Genomic DNA, 27,749 nt, shown 5'->3' on the forward strand with positions numbered 1-27,749 from the left:
TTTTGCAAGCCTACAATTACCTGTACAGCAAGCCTTTCAATTATTGTGTTTTTTTTCTTTTTCTTTTTTCTTAGAAACAAAGCAACAAGTAAAACAGACCATTATTGAGACACTTGGAATACTGTAGAGTGTTGTTACAAGCACATACCATTTTTTTCCCTTCACATTTTAATTACGCAACTAGTTGTAACATTTTTGCTTTCCCCTAATTACACTGCTATTCCTCTATGACAGTCCAACCAAAATACTGTTTCTAATTAGTTCTATACTCCAAGTTAGTTCTATTCTTCCTTAAAATGTGTTCTTTTGCATGGCACTTGAAACTCACACTAAATAAATCACATTTTTATCTCCTACCAGAACAACACGTCTCTATGGGAAAACGATGAACAATTCATTTAAACCGGCCCGAGGTGGAACTCAACAATTCTTAATGTGTCCTTGTTTTGAAACTCCCTGGAGGACCAGAAAACAAGTTTGAGAATTTGTTCTGAAGACAAACTGTCGAAACGCGTTAACATTGTAACTTGCTCACTTTTTTTTTAACATGAAAATAAAAATACTTTTATCTACAAATCGAATACAGATCTGGATCAATCCAAGGGAGTTGCTGTTTCCCTCTTTCTGTGGTTTTCTACAGTTAGATATTTTTTTCTATGTTTAATTCCCGGGACAAGGCACCCCAGTTTGGAAAGGAGCAGACAAATATATATTTTTAGCGCTGGTATAAACTTCAGGGCTGCTGCTGTGTGAAGAGCCCGACTGTGTGTTGTTAAAAGGAAGGGAAAAAAAGGTACGGTGTGTACGATTTTGGCTGTTTTGGCTGTGGTTTTTTTTGTAAAGACAGGGAAACAGCTTAGCTGTCAAGTGTTAGACAGGGTGTTCCTGAAATTTAGTTAGCACTCCAAAGTGGAGCTAGGTTTTTGTTTATATTTGTTTATTTTTGTGTGTGTTTAATAATAAAAGAAAATTACCGCAATCGCGCTGTAAAAACTCAATTTCCTGTGTTTGGTTCAATTTAAAGGGGAAAGAGCCTGAGTGAGCCTGTGTGGTGAGCGTCTCCCTTACAACACACACGCACACGCACACACACACACACACACAATAGTTTGCAGAAGTATTCACCCCCTACCAATACTGTCACATTTTGTTGAATTACAAATAATGTATGCAGAGTTTTGCAATTTTTTATTTTTTATTTATTCAAAGCTGTAGTGGTTAAACTGAGCACTGTTATATGAGGAAGAGGTTAAATGTCAGCAAAACTTCCAAAGAAAATGTACAAAATGAAATTTACTGGTTGCATAAGTATTCAGCCCCTTAAGTCAGTACTTGGTAGAAGCACCTTTTGCAGCAATTACTGCTGAGTCTTTTTGGATAGGTCTCTATTAGCTTTGCACATGGTGACATTTTTGCTCATTCTTCACGGGAAAATTACTCGAGTTCTGATAAGTTTGTTGGGGATCGTCGATGGACTGCAATCTTCAAGTCTCGCCATAAATTTTCGATTGGATTCAAGTCAGGACTTTGACTGGGCCACTCAAGAACATTAATTCTCTTTATGTTCAACCACTCCAGTGTGTCTTTGGCTTTGTGCTTCGGGTCATTGTCCTGCTGAAATGTGAATTTCCTCCCCTCCTAAATTGATAATCTTTGGTATGAGTTGAAGAAGGCTGTGCACAAGAGAAGTCCTCGGAATTTGAATGAAGTGGAACTATTTTGTATTGAACAATTGTCAAAAATCACTAAAGAATCATGCCAAAAGCTCATTGACAAATATGCAAATGGTATGATCACATTCAATTACGTTTACAGAATGTACTGTATGTTTTTTTTTTTTTTTTTGCGAGCAAAATTCTCAAAAGGTATCAACTATACAATCTTCTAACATACAAAGTTAACTAGCAGTATCCTCACCTTGTTTTCTTTTATACAAAGACTGTCTTTATAAAAGGTCTGTGGATCAAATACTAACACTGTAAAAAACACACATTACAGAACAATTATATATGTGTTTACCAAAGACTGTTAACCAAAATTAGCTGAGTCTGTGAACGGTTATCTCATACTTTCAGAACGACTCCTATTTCAGTCAGTCTTGATGGTATAAACACAGACTTCTGTCTTTGGTATCAAAGGTCACTTAAACCTCAATTAGTCAGTCTGAAAAGAAACACACTGATTATTCAAAGCACTTCACAACTTCATCAATACTGACAGAAAGACGAAGCATTAAAATCAATAAGATTGTATTGTCCAAATGGGTACATTTTATACACAGATCACTGTAATAGAGGTGACAGTGTCCTTGGAGGGAGGCACAAAACAATTATTGTGGACCCCTCATGACTGGTCAGTGGTCAAAATCAAAACCTTGCCAGAAACTGGTCATGGAAAAGGCTACAGAGAAACCAAAGTCCTGTATGTTCATGGTTCATTCAGATCCTTATTGCTTTTTGGCTAGCAATTAACAAACAAGAATTAATTAAACAGATATTCAATGTAAAAGTTTCTAATAAAGTCAGAGAGTTGTGGCTACATTTCCAGAAGGCCAAACCCTTAGGCAGTATGCAGCATGACATTATTCATTACTACTTACAACTCTGAATAATATAAATAATCTTCTTCTTTGAAAAGGGAAAGCAATAAAGAGATTGGTAAAACGTAAGTATAAATAATTGGTTTTCCTTTTCCTTATCCTGCAGTGGCTGTTTGTCTTGCTCTTGGAGGAAAATAAGATTTGGGAAACAGTGTAGGCTCCCTGAACAGATACTACTCCATGTCTTGTAATTCAAAATATGAAAAGCAATATTTATGGTCAATATAGCTCCACAGTTGGAACTTTGAAAAACAAAAACAGTGGCAGCAATGACATTTGACACCTGATAATTGTTATAATGCAATCACTTGATTACACTAATATGGTCCAGGTTTTCAAGCTGTATCAGATCTAGCAAGTTCAGGAATTGTACTTTTTTTTCCCAAAATACTGACATTTGAATTTAAAGATTTGTTTTAGAACCTAGATGACTAATGGTTTGGAAGGAACCGGACCTGGTTTCCTATGTGCTCATTTACAAGTCCAGTCATCCCAGCTATGAATGGGTGGTAAGCCCCCCATTGTATGTAAGAACAAGCATCTCTTTTGGATTAGTTGGGGTATAGTTTATAGCTGGAACAATTCAGACTTTTAAATGACTGCTGTGCTGATTGGCATTCTGAGTCAATTCCAACACATCTCCGAGAAGGACTGTACATTTAGTTTCATCTACATCCACAATTAACATTTAAATTACACAAGGCTCAAAGATGCAGCCAGCACAGCTTAAACTAACTGACAGCTTCCTCAGCCGATACCTGGCTGACTACAAATTAGACACAGCATCTTGATACAAAGTAGCATACAACAGACTATTTTACTATACAAATAGAAGGTTTATTTTTAAATAGAAGAACGAGAAAGTATTGCATGCTTTTAACTGGAGTTTGGGTTGGGGTAGACAGGCTCTCCTGACACTGCCGATACCAGCACTCAACTTTAAATAGAAGCTCTATTAAATTCCTTGAGTGGCAAGTTCCTGAGGCTTTATGGAAATGTCCCTGAAGGATTCGAACTTTGCACTTAGCTGAAGTGAGTTCTACAAAGGACCGTCTGTAAGCAGACTGTCATACTGCACAGCCGGGGACAGTTTATCAATCCCTGCTTAAATGGTAATGATGCAATTTGTAACACCTAAGCAAACAGGAGTAATTTCAAACTACTGACAGGATTACTAAATAGTGTTATTTGGAACCTTCTTATCTTAGCCCATTGATAAATCAAGCTATAAAGTCCTCAAACACCTATTTCGATTAACTGTTTGACATTGGAGATAAAGCAGATGAAAAAAATGGCAATGTTGGGTTCTGGCCCCATTTATAACTATAGTTTTTTGGGGTTTTTTTAAGTTCAAATATTAGAGATCTGCAATAAAGCCTCCTGAGCTTGTTCTATTGTGTTTGGTCGATTTCAAGTGAAGACACTTCACATTAAGGGAGACTACATCAGCTGTATTTCACTGAAAATAACTTGGACTCTTGACCGGAGGGTCGTGGGTTTAATCCCAGGTGGGGGACACTGCTGCTGTACCCTTGAGCAAGGTACTTTACCTAGATTGCTCCAGTAAAATCCCAACTGTATAAATGGGTAAAAATAATGTGATATCTTGTAACAATTGTAAGTCGCCCTGGATAAGGGCGTCTGCTAAGAAAGAAAGAAAGAAAGAAAGAAAGAAAGAAAGAAAGAAAGAAAGAAAGAAAGAAAGAAAGAAAGAAAGAAAGAAAGAAAGAAAGAAAGAAAGAAAGAAAGAAAGAAAGAAAGAAAGAAAGAAAAATAATAATGCCAGAAAAAGCGCTGTGAATCTAAAGAAAAAATGAATATCAAAATGTGTAACCCCCTCTTATTTGCTTGTTGAATATTATTATTTGAATATTGATTATTAGCTTTTCACAATAAAATATATTGTACAGACTATAAACCTTATGTGCTAGATCAAAATGACGTAGTAAACAGCTGCTACAGGTGAAGTTAAAATGAGGGGATATTTTTCCAATATATGTTACATGAAAAAATTACAAACAGTAAGATATTAGCAAGAAAGATGTATTGAGACAGAAGAACTGCACTGAAAAGCAAAATACATACATACATACATAAAATACAAGAATGAAATCTACCACAATGATTTATGTCTTCATTTGAATTCACTTGTATCAATATGTCCTGCAGCTATGGGGCCAGAGAATGCAAAATAATGTAGCACTTCTGTGAATTATTTCTCATATAATTGATTGGGTCTGAGTATAATAATGATATTATGTACATACACAGACTAACATCGCAAATGACAGGATGATTGTAGGACTATAGAGTGGCACACATACAATTAAATAATTGTATGGTATTCTGTTATTTAGTCCAGCTAAGAGTGTAATAATATGATGCTAATGTTAAGAGGCCCATTCATTCAAAACATTGATGGTGAAAAACAAAAGCTCAGCTAGTAATCCATACTTTAACAAATACAAATTAAATACTGTACTAAAAAGTTCCCACTCTCTACACCCACACATACAAAAAAGGGAATTTGAAAAGGCTCAATTGTGTCAGAGCGATAACATAGACCAGGCTTTCCTTTTTTTTGCCCAATATCTCCAGACTCTTAAACAGCTAATGAGCTGCTATTCATGAGGTCTGCTGAAAAGGGACGGAGGTTATTGCAATTTTGCAAAACAGAGCAGAAATAAATGATGAGGCCTGTCACAGGCTTAGGGCCAAGATTAAGACTGACTCGGAGATAACAATTAAAACTGAATACATTTTTGGCCAGTGATGGATCGGGGAGTCATGGAGCTTTGTCCTGCACATGGATTCTCTCTCCTTCCCTCTGTCACACTAGGACTTGGCAGAGCCTTTTGGTCAAAATTCGGAATTCAGGTTTCCATGTCTGCACCAGTAGTTTGGCCAATAAAAGACCTTTGTTTGCATTGTTTTCTTTATATTTTAAGTTCTGAGACAAAAATGTTATGCTGCAGCAAGTGTGAGTTGTTAAGGTGAAATACCTGTAAACTATCAGTTATGATTCAACATTTTACCAAAAGGCCTTTAACCCCATAATGAAAATGCCAATAATTCCTGCATCCATACTAAAGAACTGTGTTACCCGAGATTCAATTGTGTCTCATGAATGAAGGACTTATACAAACAAAATGTTACTGATTCCAGCTTCGGCGACTGCCTCCGCACAGACAACACACATATCAGATTTAACGTTACAGCTGGTCAGTCTTTTTTGCTTTGTAATATTTTACTTCTGCATTTTATTTATTAGGGATGACAGGGGGCTGGCAGAATACAACACAAGGCCCATTATGATGAGGACACATCTAATACTATGACTTGACCAAGTCTGCATTGGCAGTTTAGATAGTGAATGTTCAAAGTCATTACATTCATCTAAATAAAAATAGTAAAATAAAAATAGGAAACAAACACAAAATGTTGCATTTCATGTCTTGCTGTCAGAATAACTCTTTTGTCCAATTCGTCTCGTTTTGAAAGGCTGATAACAAATGTTCCAGTTTCTCTACTTATACTGAATCCCCTCAATACAACATAATCCAATTAGGTATGTGGGGTGAAGGACCTTTCCCCTGCAACAGAGAATTCTTCATATACACAAAGCTGAGCTCAATTCATTAAGCAAGCAAGAGGTGGAAGATAAACGATTGCTTAGTGGAATAACCGACCACAGGTTGGTGTTGAGCCATCTAAACAATAAATGATAACATGTGGCACTTACAAGGTAGTAGGGGGCACCAATGTCATTGAGGCGCATTGGCATATTTTTGCACGCTTCAAGCATGTGTTAGACTTGTAGTGGTTTGCTTGTAATTTCTGACAAAGTACTCCATTAGTGCAATGAAGGAGCTTTATTTCAGCATTGCTCACAGCAAGATGAGATCAACAAGACGACAAATTTACTTTAGGATCATCAAGGCCCTTGCAATACAAGACTGGCTGGAAAAAGAACTGGTATTTTCTAAGACAATCAACGAATACTCTGATGCAAAATATTCTTTTACTCAAATATACCCTTACCGTTTTAAAGCACACACATTACATAGAGTAGTGTGCAAAACTGTGGGACCACCCCACTAAAAAGTACCTTTGGAAGCAATAAAAAAAACTGGAATGTAAGCAAAGTCTGCATTCTAAAGAAGCCGAGTGCACAGATATCTGAACTATGGAAGAATGCAGTAACCATCCATATATAATCAACAATAGTTGAAATATTGTCTTTAGAGATTATCCTTTATTTCATTTATTATCGTTTGATACGGAAGCTATTCATAAATAAGTTAGTATTCCTCCATTTAGTTGCATATTATTACTTTCGTTGCATACTGTAATGGGTAACTTGACCACATAGTAATACTGTATTATTATTATTATTATTATTATTATTATTATTATTATTATTATTATTATTATTATTACTATTATTAATTTAGCTGCTGCCTTTATCCAAGGCAGCCCACCTATTTATTAATTATTGATTATTATTTATTTTGCTTCAGTCTCAAATAACTCAAGGTATTTAAATACATAGACGATAATATATGTAATGTTGGATTTATACAATACACAGGGAATTAAGGCTTAGGCTATCTGAATATGAATGGAATGAAAAAAACAAAATATGATACTGTATAGTGAGCAAGCAGAATGAAGCTGCTTTTAACAAAATAAATCTATTCTGTAGATACAAAGGTATCTTGTCTTTCATAATAATACATCAAAAGCAATATTTACAACAATTTGTGAATTTAACGAAGACAATAGACTTCAAAAATACTATTTAATGTCTCCATCTTTTGTTTTGTGGACCCGGCTGACGTAACAATGTTGAACACCAATGTGGAACATACAGAGTTAAACAGATTCCCCGCATCAAGCCAGTATTACAAAGACGCAATAAAACAATTCATTAAATAAACATTGGTGATTGTTGTAAAATACCCGATTATGGTATTAATGAAAAGTAATGACATTAACACAAACTGCAGTACGGACGTATCACATTCTGACATTGAAGGAGAAGTCAATTATTGTTATTTTGGATAGAAATAACTTATTTAATGAGCGCTCAACAATACACATTTTATAAAATAATTTAAATAACCACTGCATTCTGAGTAGATTACGATTTTTTTTGTTATATAATTATTGACATCATATGACTTTGCAAGAAACAAACACAGCATCAACCACATATTTTAAAAGCATATTTCATTTTCAGTAAAATAACACATTGAAAACGTAAACAAAGGAGTTTAATTTAAGGTAGATGTCACTGTTTGTCAAAATTTTTAAATATACTTGAATTAAAAATAATGCTGTTTTTTGTGTTTATAACGTACTAAATATTAATCATTAACCTCAATAAAATAGCTTTTCATAATAAAGATAAAGTTGAACAAACGTTACATTGCCCAGTATTGGTACCTGGAGTCACCCAGATTTATTTTAAAAGTCTGGTGCGGTGTCTCTCCAAAGTCTCTTCTTTTTCTTTCTCCTCCTCAGATCCCCCTCTCCCATTCATCTTCTGCCATCAGCTGACAAGGGATCAGCTGATATCCCAGCATGCCTTTCTTCTTAAAGGAGTACAGCCTCTACACATGACATTACCCACCAAATAAATCTCTCATAACAAAAGGAATAGGTTTTTTTTTGTTGTTGTTTTTTATTAATCATTTTAAACAAAAGTAACCGGCGCAAATATCGTTTTAGATGGTGGATCGCGCTGGTCGCTGGCTTATTTTGAAAACCCTGATACCATGAGACATGTGCCTCACAGTTGTCAATGAGTAAGGATTGTGCTGAAGAGTATACTACCAAGACCTTTGAAGAAATCTGACCTTTGCATATAGTGGTTGGACAAATAAATAGAAAAAAGTGCCATAATAGTACAATAGGTTATATAGGACCAGCATGGATATACAGGATGGCATTGATACAACTGAGTTTGCACTTTTATGCTCATGAGGGACAGTGGTATTGGCTACAGTTCGACACGTGGAAAAACTGACAAAATACAGACTTTCCTGTCTCCATTTCGGCAAGAAAACTGTATTTATAAATCATATGCATAATGCTAGTCCAGCTAATGTATTACATTTATAGTGGATTATGTGAAATATGGTAAATCCTGTGGCAGACTAGCCAGTCAATCAGATGTTTGTTCCTACATGTGGGATGTGGGCACTGTGCTTATTTAGGAATGGTTGACACCTTACATCAGATGGCTGTAAATAAAACACATGTTTATTATAACTCCTGCTAACTAACTTGTTAATTTTAGAAGGCAATAAAAGCAAGTGGTTTGTATACCTTTATTGGATTCATTCTACTAAAAAGCTCAGAATAGGAAGCAATCAAGATGAACTGTCAAGCACAATCCACTTTGCAAAGAGGATATAACCCACTTTTTAATGACAAATTATATTGTACGGACATCTAGGTTTAATATGGTCTGCAGTGTCAGAAACAGCAATTCAAACAAAATGATGTGCAGTAACCAAGTAACCAAAGTTTGTATACCCCCCACCACACAGTGCTAATGGATACCTGCTTTCCTGTGTATATATAGTATGATGGGCCAGAATAATGGACTAATTTAAAGTAATGGCCTTGACTTTATATTTTCATATTATAAAGCAGTTTGGATCAGCCAAAAATCATCTTATGTAGCCTTGGAAAATGGTAAAAAGTGCTGATGACAAATTAAGTAAATGATGATGAGAGGCCAACAAACAAGTTTATAAAAAGCTGACACTTGAGTTGCAAAAGAACAAGTGTTTGAACAGCTTTTTGAGCAGTGGAGCAGAGTAAGATCAAACACTGAGCTCTGCTACATCTCAGCTTTTCATGCAGGTCCTTTTATGTCACCCCAACCAATAACCTATTACCACATAACAGTGGTCAAAATTAACTTATTACACGACATGCAGAGTGTGCAGTTTAAAGTGATACAATTTGGAAACGTCAATGATAATTGGAACAGGCTGTGCTGATGCTTCAATCCTGGAAGATACAATTTCAATAACAGCGTATTGTGCACACTGTTGGGAATCAGGTTTGCAATTAATAGGAGCCATGTTAATTTACCCTTTGATCCCAGATGGCAGAACTCTTTAGAAACAAAGCAAAAAGGCTTGAAGATTGTGTCTGCAGTCAACATAACAAGTCTGTTTTTTATTTTATTTTTTTGTTTGTTTGTAAAGGCGTGGTCAGTCACAGATTTCATCATAAACTAAAACGGCACCCACAAAGGCATTAGCCAAAGTTTGTCTACTTTGGCTAATCTTCATTTCTAATTCGGTGCATTTTGTTCACTTTGTAAGGTCTCTGAATATACAGCACTATATACAGCACTATTATAAAGCAAGCTTTATTTGCTTGACTAGGAACTCCACTTAAACACCTGTTGTGTTACTTGAAGTTAATTATTAAATATGAAGTTAATTTCCTCCGAAAGGGCCACTCAGTTGAGTACACATAACACTGTGGATGAACATGTAGGAGAGAGTCGTTCTACAGTATTGCAACCTGAAAAAATAGGAAAAAAGACTACAGTAAAAGTTACACACAAATGCTTGTAAATTTTAAAACTGTTACACTCCTTAAATAAAGAACATGGCTTATGTACCAGATTACCAAGTGAAATTTCAGCTACAGAATAACTATACTTAGTTCAGAATCTGACCAACAGTTTGTATTTGCAACAATCAGATGGCTTTGACTTTGGCAGATGGCTGATTTGTTAAATGGAGCTTTGGAGAGACCAAGATCTCTCAAATAGATCTCTATCAAATATCCATGTCTTTTTGCCTACGGGGCAGGTCAAGCCATGATTGTCACTCAAACTTGGTGACATTTTGACATCCTTTGAGCGAAAAGGCCAAATCATCTCATTCTTTCAAATTCAGATGTCAATGATCGCATCTCACTCTAGGCTACTATGCCCTTAAAAGAGAGAGATTCTGTCCAATCTCCAGGGTGTACGGTTGCAAAGGATTCTTTAGTTTCATGACTACACCCTTGAGAGGGAAGCCAAGCACAAAGGGAATCAGAATACCACTCTCTCCCCAGCCTTGATCAGTCTCCCATTCGGAAACAAATTATGTAATGCTATCAGCTTAGACTTAAATAAATAAGCCCTAGTGTTCACCTGGCAACAAAGGTTTTACCTCCTTTTTCTCTCAAACAAAATTCATACCTCCTTTCAGAAGTTTTGAGTTTCATAATTCTAGGATGAGATATGATACCAATAGTGTTCAAGGAAAAAAAATAATGAGATTTGCAATATCAAATTAAGGATTAAAGATGGAGTTGCCAGTCTGTAGCTTTGGGAATCTGAACCATATTTGCTAATACCTCAAGCCAACCACTCTGTCTGGATGTTAAGTAAAATATTTGTTTTTGAGTGTGCTCCTTTCAACAGCAAAAGGGAAGTATTTCTCTTTTCCTTAAGGCATGTAGAAGTTGACTTGCTTATAATAAAGATATCTGAGATGGTTGTCAGTGTGTTGTTTATGCTGCTTTTATAGTTCGACTAACATTTAACTATGTAGTGTTTTTTATGTATTTATTAATTTGTGATGTGGCAGCATTCTTCATGATTAATTAATTTAAATTCTTATACCAGAGTTTCCCAGCCGGTGTGCCGCAACATTATCAGTAATTCCTATGTTTATGCACCACAACATAGCCAACTCAGCTCAGGTCTCAGGTTGCTATACTGACACACAGAACGTAATACCATTGTGCATTTGCAATTGGGGAGAAAATTCGGTGTAAAATAATTGGGCACACATAAATAAAAAAATTAATAAATACTACTACGACGACGACAACGACTACTAGTACTAATAACGCTGCCAATAACCATTGCGTGCGGAGGGTCAACAGGCGTAAAGTGTCCTCTGATGTCACGTTGGAAAGGTTTTTTTAGAACATAGACATAAGAATTAAAAATGAAGTTTGCAGAGATGCCTTTGAACACATTTTGGTTACTTGTTGCAACAGAATAGCCAGCTTTTGCAGGCCATGCTTTTCTCAATTATGTTGCCTTTTCCCGCAACCTAGTTGTGCAAGATAGAAGGGAGCGCCTACAGTCAGTGGAGCAGGACCTAAAGAGTTGCCTTACCGACTGTTCCACCCTGGATAAAGAGACTGTGCTCACTCATGCAGACCCAGGATTCACATGAATGGTAAGTTGTCATAAAATATATGTTTGGTGTGCCTCAAAAAAGTTATACGCATCAAGGTGTGCTGCTGCTAAAAAAAGGCTGGGAAACACTTTCTGCTTGCTAAGCAGTTTTTGTGTACTTGCAAAGACACCAAATTACCTTTAATAGCTAAACACATCAGAAGTGTAATGGCTTTCCTTGTCAAGGATGAGTTTGGTTGATTTTCAGCCTCCAAAACATCAATTTAACATAAAAAGTAAAAAAGTAAAAATGAATTTGCTTTTCTATAGGTTGCAGCAAAAGATTGTAATTGTAATGAATGCTCAGGGAGGTCAGGTACAATGCGCACAGGGTACATCAAAGAGACCTTCATTGGGAGGAATGCCACTCTATCAAGATAGACAGGAAGAAAGAAAAATTGAAGTTTTATCTGTGCAATCAGACTGCTTGGGATGGACTGTGATTACAGCCCAGGTATGGCTGCTTTGTAAAAGATGGTAATCTGACACCCACATATTGGCACATTTAGGCTCAATTGCAGACAGCATGATCTTTAAAGATGTCCCAATATCATCATTTGTCTTCTATTGTGTCTTCTCTGTGTGTGATTGAGATAGACTTTTGGTCCAGGAACACAGCGTGACTAAAATCAACAGGATCGATAATACTATTTCTCATCAAATACTGTGGGATCTTTAAACATCTACAAATCAAACAAACCTTGAATTTATTCTTCAATCAGTGATCTACATTTAACACAGAACACCCCAATGCCCCAAGTTCAAACAGGAGTATGGCAGGCTACAGATCGATAGATCTTAAAGGAGGTGGCTTGGTTGCAAAATACATGAACAGCTTCATATGCAGCAAAATATGAGCAACAAAAATAGTTACGATTTAATACATTAGAAAACCAGAAACTGCAGAATTAAAAAAAGACAACTTCCTTCAAATTGCTCAGTGAAAAATAAAACACATAGATTGATATCCACCACAAAATAAATATTATTCAACAATGGGGCCACAAAATGCACAGTAAAAAAGACACTACAGCCACTATCCATTACTTTTTTCTTTCCACAATAATCAAATTGGGACTAGAGGTCACTTATCCTTTAACATATTCCTGCAATTAAGCTGAGAAAAAAATAACTAATCAACTGTATTTAGAACAGGATGTCCGTAGCAATACAGGACGTCCAACCTATCTTTCTGTGTAATGTTCAGTGGTATTGAATCCACATGCTGTGTTTGAAAGGATTTAGATTGCCATCTCCACTAAACAACTAACACTAGTCCCTGGAGCCATTCTGTTTGACCACAAGACTCAATCTGCCCTCTAGGCAGGAAGACAGTTAACCCCACTGTACTGGTTTAGCCACTGGCAAGGATCAAACCTATGGCCTCCAAATCCAAAAAACTGTGTGCAAAGGGCAATGTCACAAGGCAAGTTAAAAGCACATGTCCTTAAAATAACAAAAATGACTAACAACTTGAGCCGTTACTTAACTGTGCCGTATTCATGCTGTCCAACTCCATTATAGTGATGGACATTTCAAATCCTTCTTTATGTAAATGTCATCTTCCCTTGCTCACCTGACCCACTGCTGCCCCTTGAGGAAACCAAACATTTTGAAAACTGCCCATTCCATGCCGACTCCATCTCTGTAACTGACCTCTCCTAACTTCACTGAAGTAAAGAAGTCACAGTTTAAACAGCGTCAGGGGGTCAGTTAAAGCCATGGTCTTAATGAAGTCAAACGCAGCACAAAGAGAGACAAACTCACACATGACACAAAAGGAGAGGCCGGAACAATCAAGGCACTTACAAAAAGTAATGCAGTCTATTTAGCTTTTGAATTTATAGCATTAACTTGTTTAACCTACGGTGAAAACCAACAGTAGTTGATCAGAAAAAGCAAGTCTTTAAGTAACCAAGGTTTTAGTATATATTTGTTTACATACAGAAACACAGTATGGTAAACAATTTTTTTATGTATGTGGCTGCTCAATGAAGTTACTTACATAATTGATTTTAATGAATAATTAACAATAGTACAAACTATTATAGAGCACAGTGAAATTGTTAATAGGACTCAATTACTTAACAATTGTGTGTATGGTTTAGTGCTCCCATCTTTTCACTTTCTGTGGTGGTTTTGCAAGGTTTTAGTTATTGATAACAGTAGAATGATTTTAAAATCATTCACCTTACTTCAAACCACTTAGATTATCATTAACCTTTGCGGTCCTATGTTGGACCAGGTCCGACATTACAATTTTTCCTTTCCGGTCCGATGTCGTACCCTGTCCGACATCATCAAAAAGGAGTCATACACAGGTCCCTAGTCGGTTTTTCCCCAGAAAAAGCTGAGAAAAGCTTTCAATGGCCGAGAGAGGCCGATAGAAGCTGAAAAAAGGCGGATCTGAGCAATACGCATAGTCCCTTCACCACAGACATAACATGGACATAAATAAACAAGATAGCTGCTTCCGCATCCAGCACTCAAAGAAAATCGTGGACATTTGCCAAGCTTTTTGAGTTGTAGTAATAAAATAATGACTTGGATCGCATTATTGAGGAGTTTGGTGATAAATCGAGTGATCAGGAGATGATTTATCAGTATGCACGACTACGAAGAGATATGTGAGAAATACAGCGAACAAGGGGTGGGGCAGGGCTGGAGATGCAGTACTGAGTGTCCTTTTGATAAGCAGCGCCTTTTAAACCTGTTACTGTGAATAAAATTACTTTTAAACAGCGTGTGTAAAATAAACAGCTTGTGTGAAAATGAATTAGACCTGACAAGCCTGACAGGCGCTGAATAAATGGACCGCAAAGGATTAAAAAACAGATCAATATTGGTGTTTGCTAAGATCGTTCCCCTTTGAGTATAACAACAGCTAGCAGTAACCTGTTGATATATTGGCGACAGCTCAATAGGGTTATGCTCAACAATCGTCTAAATTCCAACTGATTGATTTTTCTAATTCAGCAACAGAGGTAGCACAACATGAAAAATCTATTAAATGCCACTTTCTGAAGAGACGAGCTGCTACATTATGTAAAATCTGTTTACCTCGCTGGCCTGGAAGCAAATGATATGTAGATCTATGTATTCCATAATGTCCAAATATTTAGTTTTTTAGCTGGCCTTGGGACTAGTAGTCCCATCCCAGTCCCATGGACAGTATGACTTGCTGATATATATATTTTTTCTTTTTATATAATGACATATAAATAGTTGTTGTAGACAGTTGTTCAGTTGTTCTGACTGTGAATATCTAAGTTTCATTTAGTCTTCATGGCATGCTTCATAATTTTTTTTTTCTCTTAAAAAAGGCTTTTCTATCTAAAAATCCTGCAGGGAGCCCCTGTATTTCCTTTAAAAAGTACCTCATGGAGGACAAGTAATAGGTTCATGGAAAACAAATACAAAAAACAATTTAAAATACTTATCCCCCAGCCACAAAACACAGTGCATGTGAGCTGAAAATAAAGTACTTTTAATAAAAAAGAGGAGCAGGGGAAGGACTATTACAAGTCCACATGGATTTCATTATTTAAGGGCCAACCCTAAAATGTATTACTTTTAATCAGGGACGTAATTATCTTTTTTTTTTTGGGTGTGTGTGTGGGTTTTCTGGTATGAAAGAGCCAACAGATGTCTGCCTGCACCGAGAGGAATTTCCACCCTTGTGGGGGGGGGGCGGGAATCAGCGCTCAACAGTTGACTTCCACGAGAACCCGATGCTGCTGACCCATCATATTGATGTGTGTCCCATATTTTACATATTCAAAGCATTATAGTGACTTTTACAGTCTTGGCAGTCTTGCAGAAAGCAGCTACTGCTTTTTAAACAATTTTAAAGAGAAAATTGGTAGTGTTAGGAAATCTTAACTAATATATTGTTAATGTTGTTGACATGTATATTCATTTTGTATCATTTGCTGTATTAGTGCTAACATCCTGGTGACTTTTTAAAATTAAGTTTAAATCACTCAGAATCATGTCTAACCTGTACATCTGGTGCAACAGAGTATAATTCACCTGCAGTACTCTGCCTGCCTGAAAATAGAATATATTTTGACGTTTTTGTCAGATAGTCAGAAAAACAAAAATTTACTGGAGACACATTTCTAAAGAAACATAACATCCTATTGTTATTACAGCTGTTGGACTTCTAGGTTAGAGATAGTAAATGACCTACAGAGTAGTTCTTTATAAAAGGTTTTGCTAAATGCTTTGGTATAAGACATAGTATCGCCTGGAGTTGAAATACTTAATCTTCCTCTGAAGTGCCAGTTAAACCTGCCGTAACTGCAGCTCTTAGTTATATTGTTTAGATCACAAGCATTCAATATATACAAAAAACAGATTTAAAAGATGTTATTAACTGTAGTTCAGTATATTGCTGATATTTCTTTGAGACTTTTGACTATAGCTTAGACATTATTGAAAGCGTAGCCCACTTTACAGTCAGTAACAAGGTGGCTAGTTATCATTTCTGAGACTTGTAGTGTGCCACAATTGTTAATTATGTGGCTTAGAAGCTTAAAAGATTTGCTTGTTTAATTGAACAAACTTAATTTTAGATAATATTAAATATTTAATGATAGAAAGGATAGAAAATACACAAAATGTGAGAAATATATACAGACAATACAACAATTATTTAAAAATTAAAAATCACAGAATGTGGTAACACGAGATATTAATTTTATAACAATTATTTAACTTCATCCCCCAAGATGCCAGTAAATGCATGTGCAACACATTTTATTGACATGAGAATAGATTTAACAAGTAATAATATGTGCACAAAATCTGTGACATCTAAGCAAGCAGTTTGCGCTAATCAAGGATTCCCATTGCTGTAACATACACAAAGTGTGTTCTGGAATGAGAAGGGTTAAGAGATTTTAACCCTAAATGGTACTTATTTCCCACCAGCACCAATCATTTTGAAAAAGGCCTCATGTCAAGTCCAAGCCAACAACACAGTGCGGTTCCAACAAACTAGCTTGGCATTTTCTAAATGGGTGCATGACCCTGTCTCCAGTCATCTTGATTAGATTACAATAAGAGCCTTAGTGACAGGGTTTGGACATCTATGCAAAGCAGTGAAAAGTTTTTTTTCAAGTGTTCACTCATAATGCTCAGGGTAGAAGATAAAAGAAAAGCAGCACGTACTGAAGTCTGAAATATTTACCATTCCATAATGCGAGTGCTGAAGACGGGTTAATCTGTGTTCAAATGCACATAATGCAACGATATACAAAACAGGGGCTTCTGCTGGGTCCACAAAACTGCACGGAGGCACAAAATACACAATACACACAGTACAATTAACATATCAAGCCCTTCTTTATTGTGAAGGATCAACACTCCACTACCATGCATAATTTTGAGAGAAAGAAATCAATACTCTACATAGAAAGTTTGGGGAGAGAGAGTGGTTGGCTCTTAATTTTGCAGAAAAAGGAAAAAACAATGCATTCTCTTAAGACAAACTCTGTGTTAAGTTAGCAGAAAAAAACATAAAATGTGTTAGACAGGAATGTAGGAATGTGTATAGATTTAATACAATATTTAATGTAGTTCAACTAAATGACATGTGAACAGATTACTTAGAAGTTTATTGTGTACCTCACATTTTTGCCTTTTTTCCCATTTAAATTTATTTTCACACTATGCTTACCACCAAGGTTAGAAAAACTCTTCAAGACTCCAAAAAGACAACACTGTGCAGTAATGTTCACTCTACTTGATATTTGATTGTGTATGTCAATGCTGAATGCTAGTATATAAATACAAAAAAAAACAACTAAAACTTCATCTTCTCCACCAACGCTCAATAATCCTTTAAGCATGCTCAGTGACCCTAGAGATCATGGGATATACATTCTCCATGGAAAAAACCTGATCATTATGGGAAGCTGTACACCATATAGTCTGGTTGTGATTGTAACATGAAAAGCCCCTTTGTTTGGTTTAAATATACACAGCACCTCTTCTACGTAAAGATGTTTCCATAAATGTATAGACAAAATGGTGCCATCTGGGTCAGGACAGGGATGCTCAAGTATGGTAGAAGCTGTTGTCAGACTAGCTTAAAAAGTAGACATAAGCATAAGAAAACAGTTTAAATAAACCAGGTTTTGGTACTTACTGGCTACCTCCAGCGATGCATTGTGGCTCACGGCTTCCCCCAGGTAGTTCCTGGCCACGCAGACGTAACTCCCCTCGTCCGGTTTACTGCGTCGGCCGTGCACGATGCGGAGGAAGAAGAGTGAGCCGCTGGGAAGCAGCATGCGGTGGGAGCGAGGATCATCCTTGTCGGTCTCCACCCGCTCACCATCCTTATACCACTCGATGGTGGGGGTAGGCCGGCCTTCCGCCTTGCAATTCAAAGTGGCAGGTTCTCCTTTGGAGACAATGAGGTCAGAGGGGTGTTCCACTATCCGAGGGGGGGAATCCTCCTGACGAAGGCGGGATCCTAGGACACAAACAAAAAGAGGCTCAGATAACGGGAAAGATTTCACTTCAAAACAGTAAATCATAAAATCTGGATGAAACAAAAGGAACATAGTCCTTTCATGTTTTCTAGACTCGTGAAAAAGAACAATGGCTCTAGCAAGCTCCACATAAGCCTCCCCCTACAACTCTGCAAGTGTACCTGAGTTCTGACCTGAACAACCTCTGCCATTCAGTCATGGGCCAGTTGTGCCAAACTGTATGGTGCTTTTGTGAATTGGGCTAATTTCCACTGGAGGATAGGCTGAGGCCACCACATCAATTTCACAACACCCAGCTAAGCTAGATTTGAACCTAGGCCTCAAATGTAAATTGTATTCAATCAAAATGGACTAAAAAGGCTTTAACAGTGTGAATCAAAACAGGCACAATTTGATTATGGACAGTGAAGTAAGAGATGTCCACACAATCAGTTAATCATATACAGAGGGTTTGTTTTCGTAAAAGGCAGCTACTCTTTTTTCATAGTGATATAATAGAATATTTATTAAAATATATATTTTAATTATATCTAATTTTTAGGAATGCTGAGAAATGTACTAATGTTGTCACTCCGCAATTAAATTGTTCAAAAATAGTGGCTCAAAGGCTGAGAGGTTTGCACGATGGGTGTCAGCAAATTATGCCTTGGGATGAAATAGACCCTATTTAGTAGCAGTGAAGCTTAATAATGCATTTGGATAGGAAATATTGTGAGCCAAACCCAGCCATTACAGATCGGCACTGACCGTTATGATTTGGGAAACCGGCAACCTCTGCTGGTAACATACAGACTAATAACCAACGATGTATGAACATCTTTATGATTTGTCAGTTTTCAATTTGTTTGGTCAGATAATTACTACAGCTTCAGCCAAGGCGGGCAAAATTATTCCAACCAACACTCAATCAAGCAAATTATTCGTCACTCCATCTGTTAAGTAGATTTGTATATTTGTGTAATTATATATCTGCTGTTATATATATATGTGTGTGTGTCTTTGTAGAAGTATAATAAGAATGAAAAGTCAGAACAAATTAAACAAATAATGACGCAAGCCTAATAGCAGTTCAGAAACTGAGAAGCGTGGAGAACTTAACCAGTTTTAGATCAATTGTTTCATTACTTGCATACAGTAGGTTCATTTTGTTTTTAAATTTATTTGTATTTCTCACTTGCCAATATTTACTTGTGGTAATTAACGCAGCTTGAGCAGAAGTTGGATTTACTATTATATCTTCTTGGTCTTCTCCTAACAAAAGGTAAGTCATTTAAAATTCAAGGCTGCAAAGAAAAACAACTTCCTAAAAAGACCAAATAACAAAACTGTAGGGGGGGGGGGGGGGGGGGGGGAGCTGCATTCAACAACTTCTTCACCTAACATGGACAGCCAGAGCTGCACAAACTGAAAAATATGTCTCTTGTACATTAAAATACAACAATGAATATTGTATATTTGAATGTGCATATGGGGTGACATCTGTACATAGGATAAGAGGAATGTTGACAAACCTGTAATGATGGTTCTTTGTTTTCTTAAGCAAGATTAATAATGCATACTTAATAGTGTGGAATGGTGGAGATGACAAAAGTAAATGTAGAAAGAGGAGAATAAGGTGTATAATTAGTTTTGTCTTGAACGGTTTGTGTACTGATGGATTTACTAGATGGATGTGCAAAATAGTGTTCAGTCCCTAGGCTTGCTTGCTGCAGATTGGGTCTTTTGTCAACCGGGGTACTATCGAAGGTAGGGAAGGTTTTGGAAATGTTTTACTTTCTTACACAAATGTTACTTTTGAATAAAGCCCTTTGCAGACAGCCTATTTTTTTAAAACTGGCATAAAAGTCTTCATCAGACTTTAGACAATCAACCAAAATGCAGTTAGTGGAGTAAGTCAAGAGCAATATAATTTTCTTTTTTTTTTTTTTTTAAAGCAAACTTTTATTTGGCGACCACAAGTAAAGTTTACTTGAAATCCTACTAAATTGTCCAAAATGTTCATAAACCCAAAAAGAAAATATGAACTGTAATGAAATACTCAGACAAACTTCAGGGATGACACACCCATCAAAACACATTTCACTAAAGCCCCAAGCCAATAGAGGTACCTTTTTAAAGGAGGTGCAGCGTTTCAGTAGATATGCTTAGGACTACCGTATGCCATGGCTTCAAAGTGCAGGCATTACCGGAGAGCATAAAATATTGTTTTACACAACCAAGAATGCTTATCGACTCTAAAGAAAAAATATCTATATCTTACAGAAGATGTTGATGCAATAACAGATCTATGGGATGACAAACGCCTTCACGCTGATTCCAGTAAAGAATCTGAAGTCGACGAGCCTGTGCACCTGAGGGTTGTGGCTACCACTGGTTATTGTAGTTTTTAGGTAGGTGATAACTAAATTACACTTATGAGGATATTTCTAAAGAAAAATTAATGAAAGTGAATGTTAACACACTTTTTTTTTTACATTCAAACTAGGTAAATCGCAGAGTATATTTCATTGTGAACATGTTACTTTCTTAATCTCCAGACCCTCGGCTGTCTAGAAAGGTACAATACTGTATACTTTTTGTGGATATTTGCCCCGATACAAGTCAAGTTATGTCGGTCGGACCTCAAAAGGGTAGCATTTTCACAGTCTGGAAAGGGTTACTAAACCAGGCCCCAAATTCCAAAATGTAGGTTCCATTTGCAACCTGCTGTAATAAAGCCACTACTATTTTCAAACAGTTATCTGAAAAAGATGGAACAATAACCTTTTTTTCTTCAAAAGATGAATGTGTTTCCAGTCTCTTTTGTTATTTAAAAGATTAAGTAACAGTTAAACTTGTTCTAAGACTGTATACAATCTGACGCTGTCATCTGTGTACAGTAAGCCCTGAGGTTCAGACAGCAACAGCTGACTGTTTGGTAAAGGTCCCTCATTGTACCAAGGTATTCACTTGCATTTAAATTAAAACCCCAAGAGAGTTAGAAAAAGAAAGGCAAAAAAAGACCAGGTCCGTTAAAGTGTTTGACAGACATATGATGAGGCTTAACACCAAATGTTGCTGTGAATCAGCCTGAGGGAGTTGAAGACTGTGACAGCCATGCTATAACCCTCTACTCAAGTTCACCATATGAATTAAAAAAAAAAAAAAAAAAAAAGTCACTGTGCCTTTTCCAACTTGTTTTTTCAGCTTCACTTACCATTTAAAAAGACTAGGAAAGGCTTTTTCGCTATTAAGACTCATTCAACAGGTAACATTGCTATCATATTCTCTCCCTCTGAGGCATCTGCATTAAAAAGCAACAAAAAATAGCACTGATCCCAAACAAAGGATTTTCCCTCCTAAATACCTTGTGGCTGGAGCCTAATTAACCCTTAATCATTCAATTAATGCTCCAGCTCTCACATGTATTTGGCAGGGATAGGAAATTAACCCCATCCCTGCCAATCACCACCAGCAATACACCAATCACACTATTTACAAGCAGGGCCCTGCCCTGCCAGTTATCTTTAGTTTTGCCTGTCTAGACCGAGTTAGACGAATGCATACACATGACACACCACCAGCATACTGAAACAGTCTTAGTGTGTTGGCATTGCAATTTAACACTTTCCATGAACAATGATGTGCTGTCTGAATGAAGAGAAATCAGATCAGTCTAGTTTCCTGTTGAAATGTCTCATACACTGATGGTGTTTTTTCAAAACAAAATGTATATCTTGTATCAATAACAATAAAATGTTTGAACCCCTTAATGTTACCAATGACACATCTGCCGTGTGTTAAGTTGACCACGACTGGAGTTGTGTCCTGAGCTGAAGGCGAGGGCACCAACGAAAGTCAAGGTCAACTAACACACGGTAGAGCCTTCATCGAGAGGGCACTATCCCTATTAGAAAATGATTTTTCTCATTATTTTCTTTCAAAAAATACTTTAAAACCTACATTTACCTTGAACTTCTAATGATTCGTCAGGTACCCTTCAGAAATTTTGATAAAGGATTACACACAGTTACAGAAAAAATACTTTATTAAACAACTTTTTCACTTGTCAGGGTTGCTTATAGTTTATCTTAACAGTGCCAGATATCTGCATGGAGCAATACTACTAAACTGTCTGTGTCTCGCTTTGTTGTTGTTGAAAGTTGCTGTGTCTGCGCTGTGTTGTGATCGACTTACTTAGCAGTTGCAGGTACAGGATTGGTTGCTAAAAGCCAGTACTTGCGCAGATTGATTTTAAATTTGATTCAGAGGTGATGCGGCAATGCTCCAGTGGACATATACTGTATACTAATGCCCGCTATAGCTGGAAGTTGATTGGCTGATGATATTGAATCGTTTTCTAATATGCATTAATAACCATTTCAAATGAGTTTGATGGTCTCAACCTAGCCCAACAGTGTAACTTTAAAGTCATGGCGCCTCACGAAACATGTAGACAGTGCCAATACCCCTTACCTTTCATCAGCATTAAATTCTCTAGCACAAAAATTGAAGAAAAAAAAGTACAATGTGGTATTGAGGAACTACTGTTTCTTCACCTTTTCAAACATTAAATACCCTGCAATTATTCAGCTTTAAGAATATAACATTTTAAAATGTAGTTATTATCTTTTAAGATTAACATGAAATCCTCTGATGAATGCAACTTCCCATCAACCTTTGCTTAACCTGGCAATGTCTTTTTTTCCCAAAAATATTAAATATTGGTTAGGAAAAGGCTCCTTATTTGGTAACTTACAACTTAGGTGGTATACATACAGTAAAAGATATAAAACTGGAAAAATCTGGCAAAACTTAATTCATTTGGAGCCCTTTAAACTAAACCAAATAAAATAATAATCCCTGCAAGAACAATATAGTAATTCAATAAATAAATACATAAATAAACATTGTCTTTTTGGTAAGTTTTGGTATTAAATCACAGCAAAATTGAGTACAAGATTTCTTAAAATATATGGCTTTTCGGACGTTTACCGAAGCTTGTTTGTAAAGGCACTTGATTATTCTTGAGATTTACCGGTAAATGGTCGAAGTAAAGCATTATCGTAAGATTTGCCAATATTCAGACTTTTACCTTAACATAGACACTAAATATCTAAGACAGTTCTGCTTTTATCAAATAGGGGTTCATATTTGTCTTTGTTTACATAGATGTAACTAAAGTGATATGATGTAACTATGTAGGTGACTGTGACTTACGGCTAAGTGAGTAAACATACTCACTTCTACAATTTTCAAAAGCATATTTTTGTTTTTCACCTTAAATTTAGATTCTGTCTTGCTTAGTCAGGTAATGTTATTTGAGTAATCATGACCTAAATGTGATTTTTTTTGTTGTTGTTGTTCCAGAGTTCTATTCAATGTAAGTTACAGAGCTTTAAAATTATCCCCATTAGTCTAACAAAATAGAGTGCAATAGTGCCCCCAGTGAGAAAATAGTACTTTAGGCCTTCAAAACAGACCTATTAAATTATTTCAACAATTTGTAATTTTTTTTTTTTTTTTTTTTTTTTTTTAAAAACACTAGCTTTAATCTATATTTTACTGCTAGACAAGGCTTTAATGTCTGCAGAATCTTTGTATGTGTGTATCCTACACCCGGTAAGAGGGAAAAAAAAAAAGTTTAAAAATAATACAATTTCTGTCCTTTAACTGTTAACATCTGTTATAATCTACTTGTTTTTATTACATTAGTAATGGGAGAATGCATTTTTACAGGCTATAATGTATGCAAACTATTAAGGTGATTAATAGGACTTAATGCTAGCATGACAGGATGTAATGCACATAGAACCTGCAGGGATGACAGTGTAGCACTAATTTCAGTGTATACTAAACAGTGTATGAAGTCAGTCTCAAGGAGGTTTTAAAATAGCACTATAGTGGAGGAAATGTATAAAAATACTAAGCAACCGAACAGACTTAGGAATTTAACACTAAAATTGACTGCTAGCTTTTGCACAAATCAGCAATCCTGCTCACTTACAAATCGACTGATGATGCCATCTATAAAGCCTTCACTCATTTTTCCAGGTTTCTTCAAGATGTGTATCATTCTTTTTAAAAATAGCTGACAGAACAGTGTGTCCCAAACACAACACCATCTTCAAGGTGACAGGCTTTGCTAACAAGATGCTTGTTCGCCCTATGAAACATGCAGCATATCATCAATGTACTTAGCATATCACTGAGATACTGAGAACTGGGACAGTATGTCGGATGAACATGAAAGAAAAATATAAGTGCTCTTATCAAAAGATATATTTTTTTAACAGAATTGACAACTATGCTATTTTTTTGGACAATTTAAGATTCCTAAACATCCACAGTTGCTGAGAAGAACACAAGCACATTTTAGAATTAAAAGTCCACTGGCTTAAGATAGCTGAGGGGTCATAGAAACCAGCATAATATACAAAAAAAAAGGTAGGAATGGGGAAGGTGATACACTGTAAACTTAATCAGGCAAAACAGCAATAAATAAGGGCATGCAACCTGTTAATCACATTTCTAAAAGCAGCTATTAAAGCTCAACATCACAGCTGGCATAAAATAAGATGAAACACCTATGCAGGGTGGTAGGTTCAATAGGGCACCCGCTTAACAATATTACAGGGTCCCAAACAACCAAGCCTTTCAGAAGAAAAAAGTACAACACACAGAAACATATCTGAATGACAGACCCCAATCATTTTGGTGAAGAGGACACCCTAATGAGCCTTTTAACTATTATAAATCTGACAATATCATTTTGTTTTCAAGAAAATTGTAAGTTTATGGATAACTCAAGGATATACTGCTTTGTTAGTAAGGTAAACAGATTATATATGTGCTTTCACTTTTCTGATAGTGAGGGTACCTTTATTGGGTGGAATGTTTATAAGCATTAGTGCTTCTAAACATTGGCTAATTGATGTTAAAATATATTTTTAAAAAATATGAGAGAATGTGTGTGCTAAATTCAATGAGCTAGCTGCTATTGCATTAATTTCCATAGCTCAAGCCAGAACCAGCATATAAATGCAGGTGTATTCCATCACAGTAAGCACAGTTTTCTTACAGCAGTACTAACTGGCCTCCTGGTCTGTAACATCTACACCCTGCTATTTTCTGTAAACAACTTTAAACTAACATAAACAGTTCCTAACAAACAAACCACTACCCCCTTTGCTGGCTTTAAGACAAACAGCCTGCATTTAGGCCATGAGACTGATTGCAGCTTGTCGCACCAGTCATTCTCCAGCTGTTCCCAGGTGCCCTACGAGATTACGTGGCATGAAATGGCTGGGTATGGTTTTAAATGGATTAACAGGTAACAGCGGTTCCCTCTCAGTAGGAAGTCTGCTGAGCTCATTTTATTTTTTAAAGTAAGCATACAGGTAATTACACTACACTAAACAATTACACAACTGCTCTTACATGTTTCGAAGGCTGTAAAATCAAATGCTTTTTTAAATATAATGAATCACTTTTGTTTTTTTAATGTTTTATTCTCACAACAAAGATTTATTCTTATTTATTCCTCTCCTCAAATTGGTATTGTAGAAAGCAGCCTAAAACAAGACTATATATAATGCTTTAGTCTTTGCCAGTTTTTAATTACAAGACACAGAGATTATTCTGCATGTAGCTTATTTAATGCCATTTCCTCTTTTTTCTCTAGTATATTATGTATTAAATTATCTTAATAGCTAAACAATGGCTTACCCCCAAAATAGACTATACTGCATGTACCTACTAGCATGTTTTGCTGTGTTTTAACATGCTTTGAGTATACTTTACACTTTTGAATGTTATTTAGTGTATAAGAAGGTAACACATCTAAAAATTGAGCACCTACTTCAGCAAGTATTGTTTTGCATTCTTACTATGGATATAAGCAGTAGAAAACCAAGATTTACTTTACTTTAGATTTAAAATAGGAAAGTGCCCGTTTAATTATGCTTCTGTTGTTCATGCTATGTGTATTAATTAATTAATTGATTAAATCAACATACTGGTGAGACAAATGCAAGTTGACAAGGTCAAGTGCTCCAATGTAAATAGGATTAACCTCACAGTGGTGTTCCATATTTTAGTCATCTTAATCCTTCAGTTATTGGCCTAAATCTGAAATGATATAGATATGAAGGAGCGAATAAAAGGTACAACCAAAACAGAAAATAAAAGATTAATTGGTTCAGCATTAGTTTCAGAAAAGACTGGTATTCAAGGATCCTCGTGCAATTAAGAAATTATATTGCTCTAATATCAATGCAGAGAATGTATCTTTGGGGAAGAAAAAATTGATTATTCTAAATGCAATATAGCTGCTACTTTAAATCACCACTGCCTTAGCGAACCCAAAATGTTAATGTGCCATTCTCCTAGTCCATTTCGATCTATACCAGCTATTACAAAGTCAGTTTATTCTGCCAAATGCTGCTGTTCTAAAAGAATGTAAACCCACACATGATGTGTTTAAATAAATAAATAAATAAATAAATAAATAAATAAATAAATAAATAAATGCTTGTTCTCCTCAGTGTATCCAGGCTGACTGTAAAACTGTGTAAAGCCCCAATGAGTATCTGGCTATCATCCAGCCTCAGGTTCTGTTGGTGCTGATGTATTAAATATGGATTAAGGTGCTTTATCTGCAAAAGAGCAGCTCAGCACTGACTGTTTGAAGACATGAAAAGGCAAAACTATGTGAGGAGATGTAGGACTTGAGGGCAGATCTCTGTACAGCAATCCTCCACAGGACCAAATCATTTTCTTTGTTTCATTTTCAGTCAGACTCAAAATACAAGTGGAATGTTTTAGTTTATCATTTGTTGACTAAATCCCTCTTTCAACAGACCAACTACAGTGTGGACTGATTAAGTATTTCCATCAACATAAACTTTCTTCCATGGATTTATAAATTATATCCACCCCCAAAAATCTTGGTGAAGCCAAGCTGTAACATTTATTTAAAAAAAAAAAAAGATAAAAGATAGAGTAAGAAACATAATACTTTGGATAGAGCTTAAGTGAAAGAAAACTAATGTTAACCTTTATGTGGAGTTCAGGGGGCAGGAGCTAGAGCTCTTCAAATTTTTGGCTCCTGTCAATCATCATATAATTCCTATTTAAAGCCTATTCATACCTATCTGCCTTGTCAAGTGTTTTGTTTCTCATTCACCACAACCGTGTTCTCCGTTGAGCTAAATCTAGCCAGCATGAACAACCTCTCAACCACTCAGACCAGGAAATCACCATGTGGGATTCACCTCTAAACGCCGGCTTCAAAGTTATACCCATCCATCCTCCCCTACGTCACCTGTTTGGAATCTGCTGGGAAAGAAAGTTTATTTCGCCACGCAACTCACCTTCGGCTCCAAGATATTTGATTCACTTTCTGAAGCTCTCTGCTGGCTACTTCTCAACTCCTGCTGCATCCTGTATCTGCTCC

At 36.2% G+C, this 27,749-nt stretch overlaps 1 protein-coding gene across 7 annotated transcripts in view; it reads right to left on the bottom strand.

Moving 5' to 3' along the window:
• The window catches only part of LOC117406858 (roundabout homolog 1-like), a 409,265-nt gene that overhangs the window by 143,427 nt on the left and 238,089 nt on the right, over positions 1 to 27,749 (bottom strand). For all 7 annotated transcript variants that reach the window (XM_059028687.1, XM_059028686.1, XM_059028684.1 and 4 more), the window contains one exon: positions 17,968 to 18,294. In XM_059028687.1, the coding sequence (XP_058884670.1) occupies positions 17,968 to 18,294 (327 nt within the window). The remainder of the gene's footprint in view (positions 1 to 17,967; positions 18,295 to 27,749) is intronic.

Source organism: Acipenser ruthenus, chromosome 8 (assembly GCF_902713425.1).
Source record: "Acipenser ruthenus chromosome 8, fAciRut3.2 maternal haplotype, whole genome shotgun sequence".
Lineage (NCBI taxonomy): Eukaryota > Metazoa > Chordata > Actinopteri > Acipenseriformes > Acipenseridae > Acipenser > Acipenser ruthenus.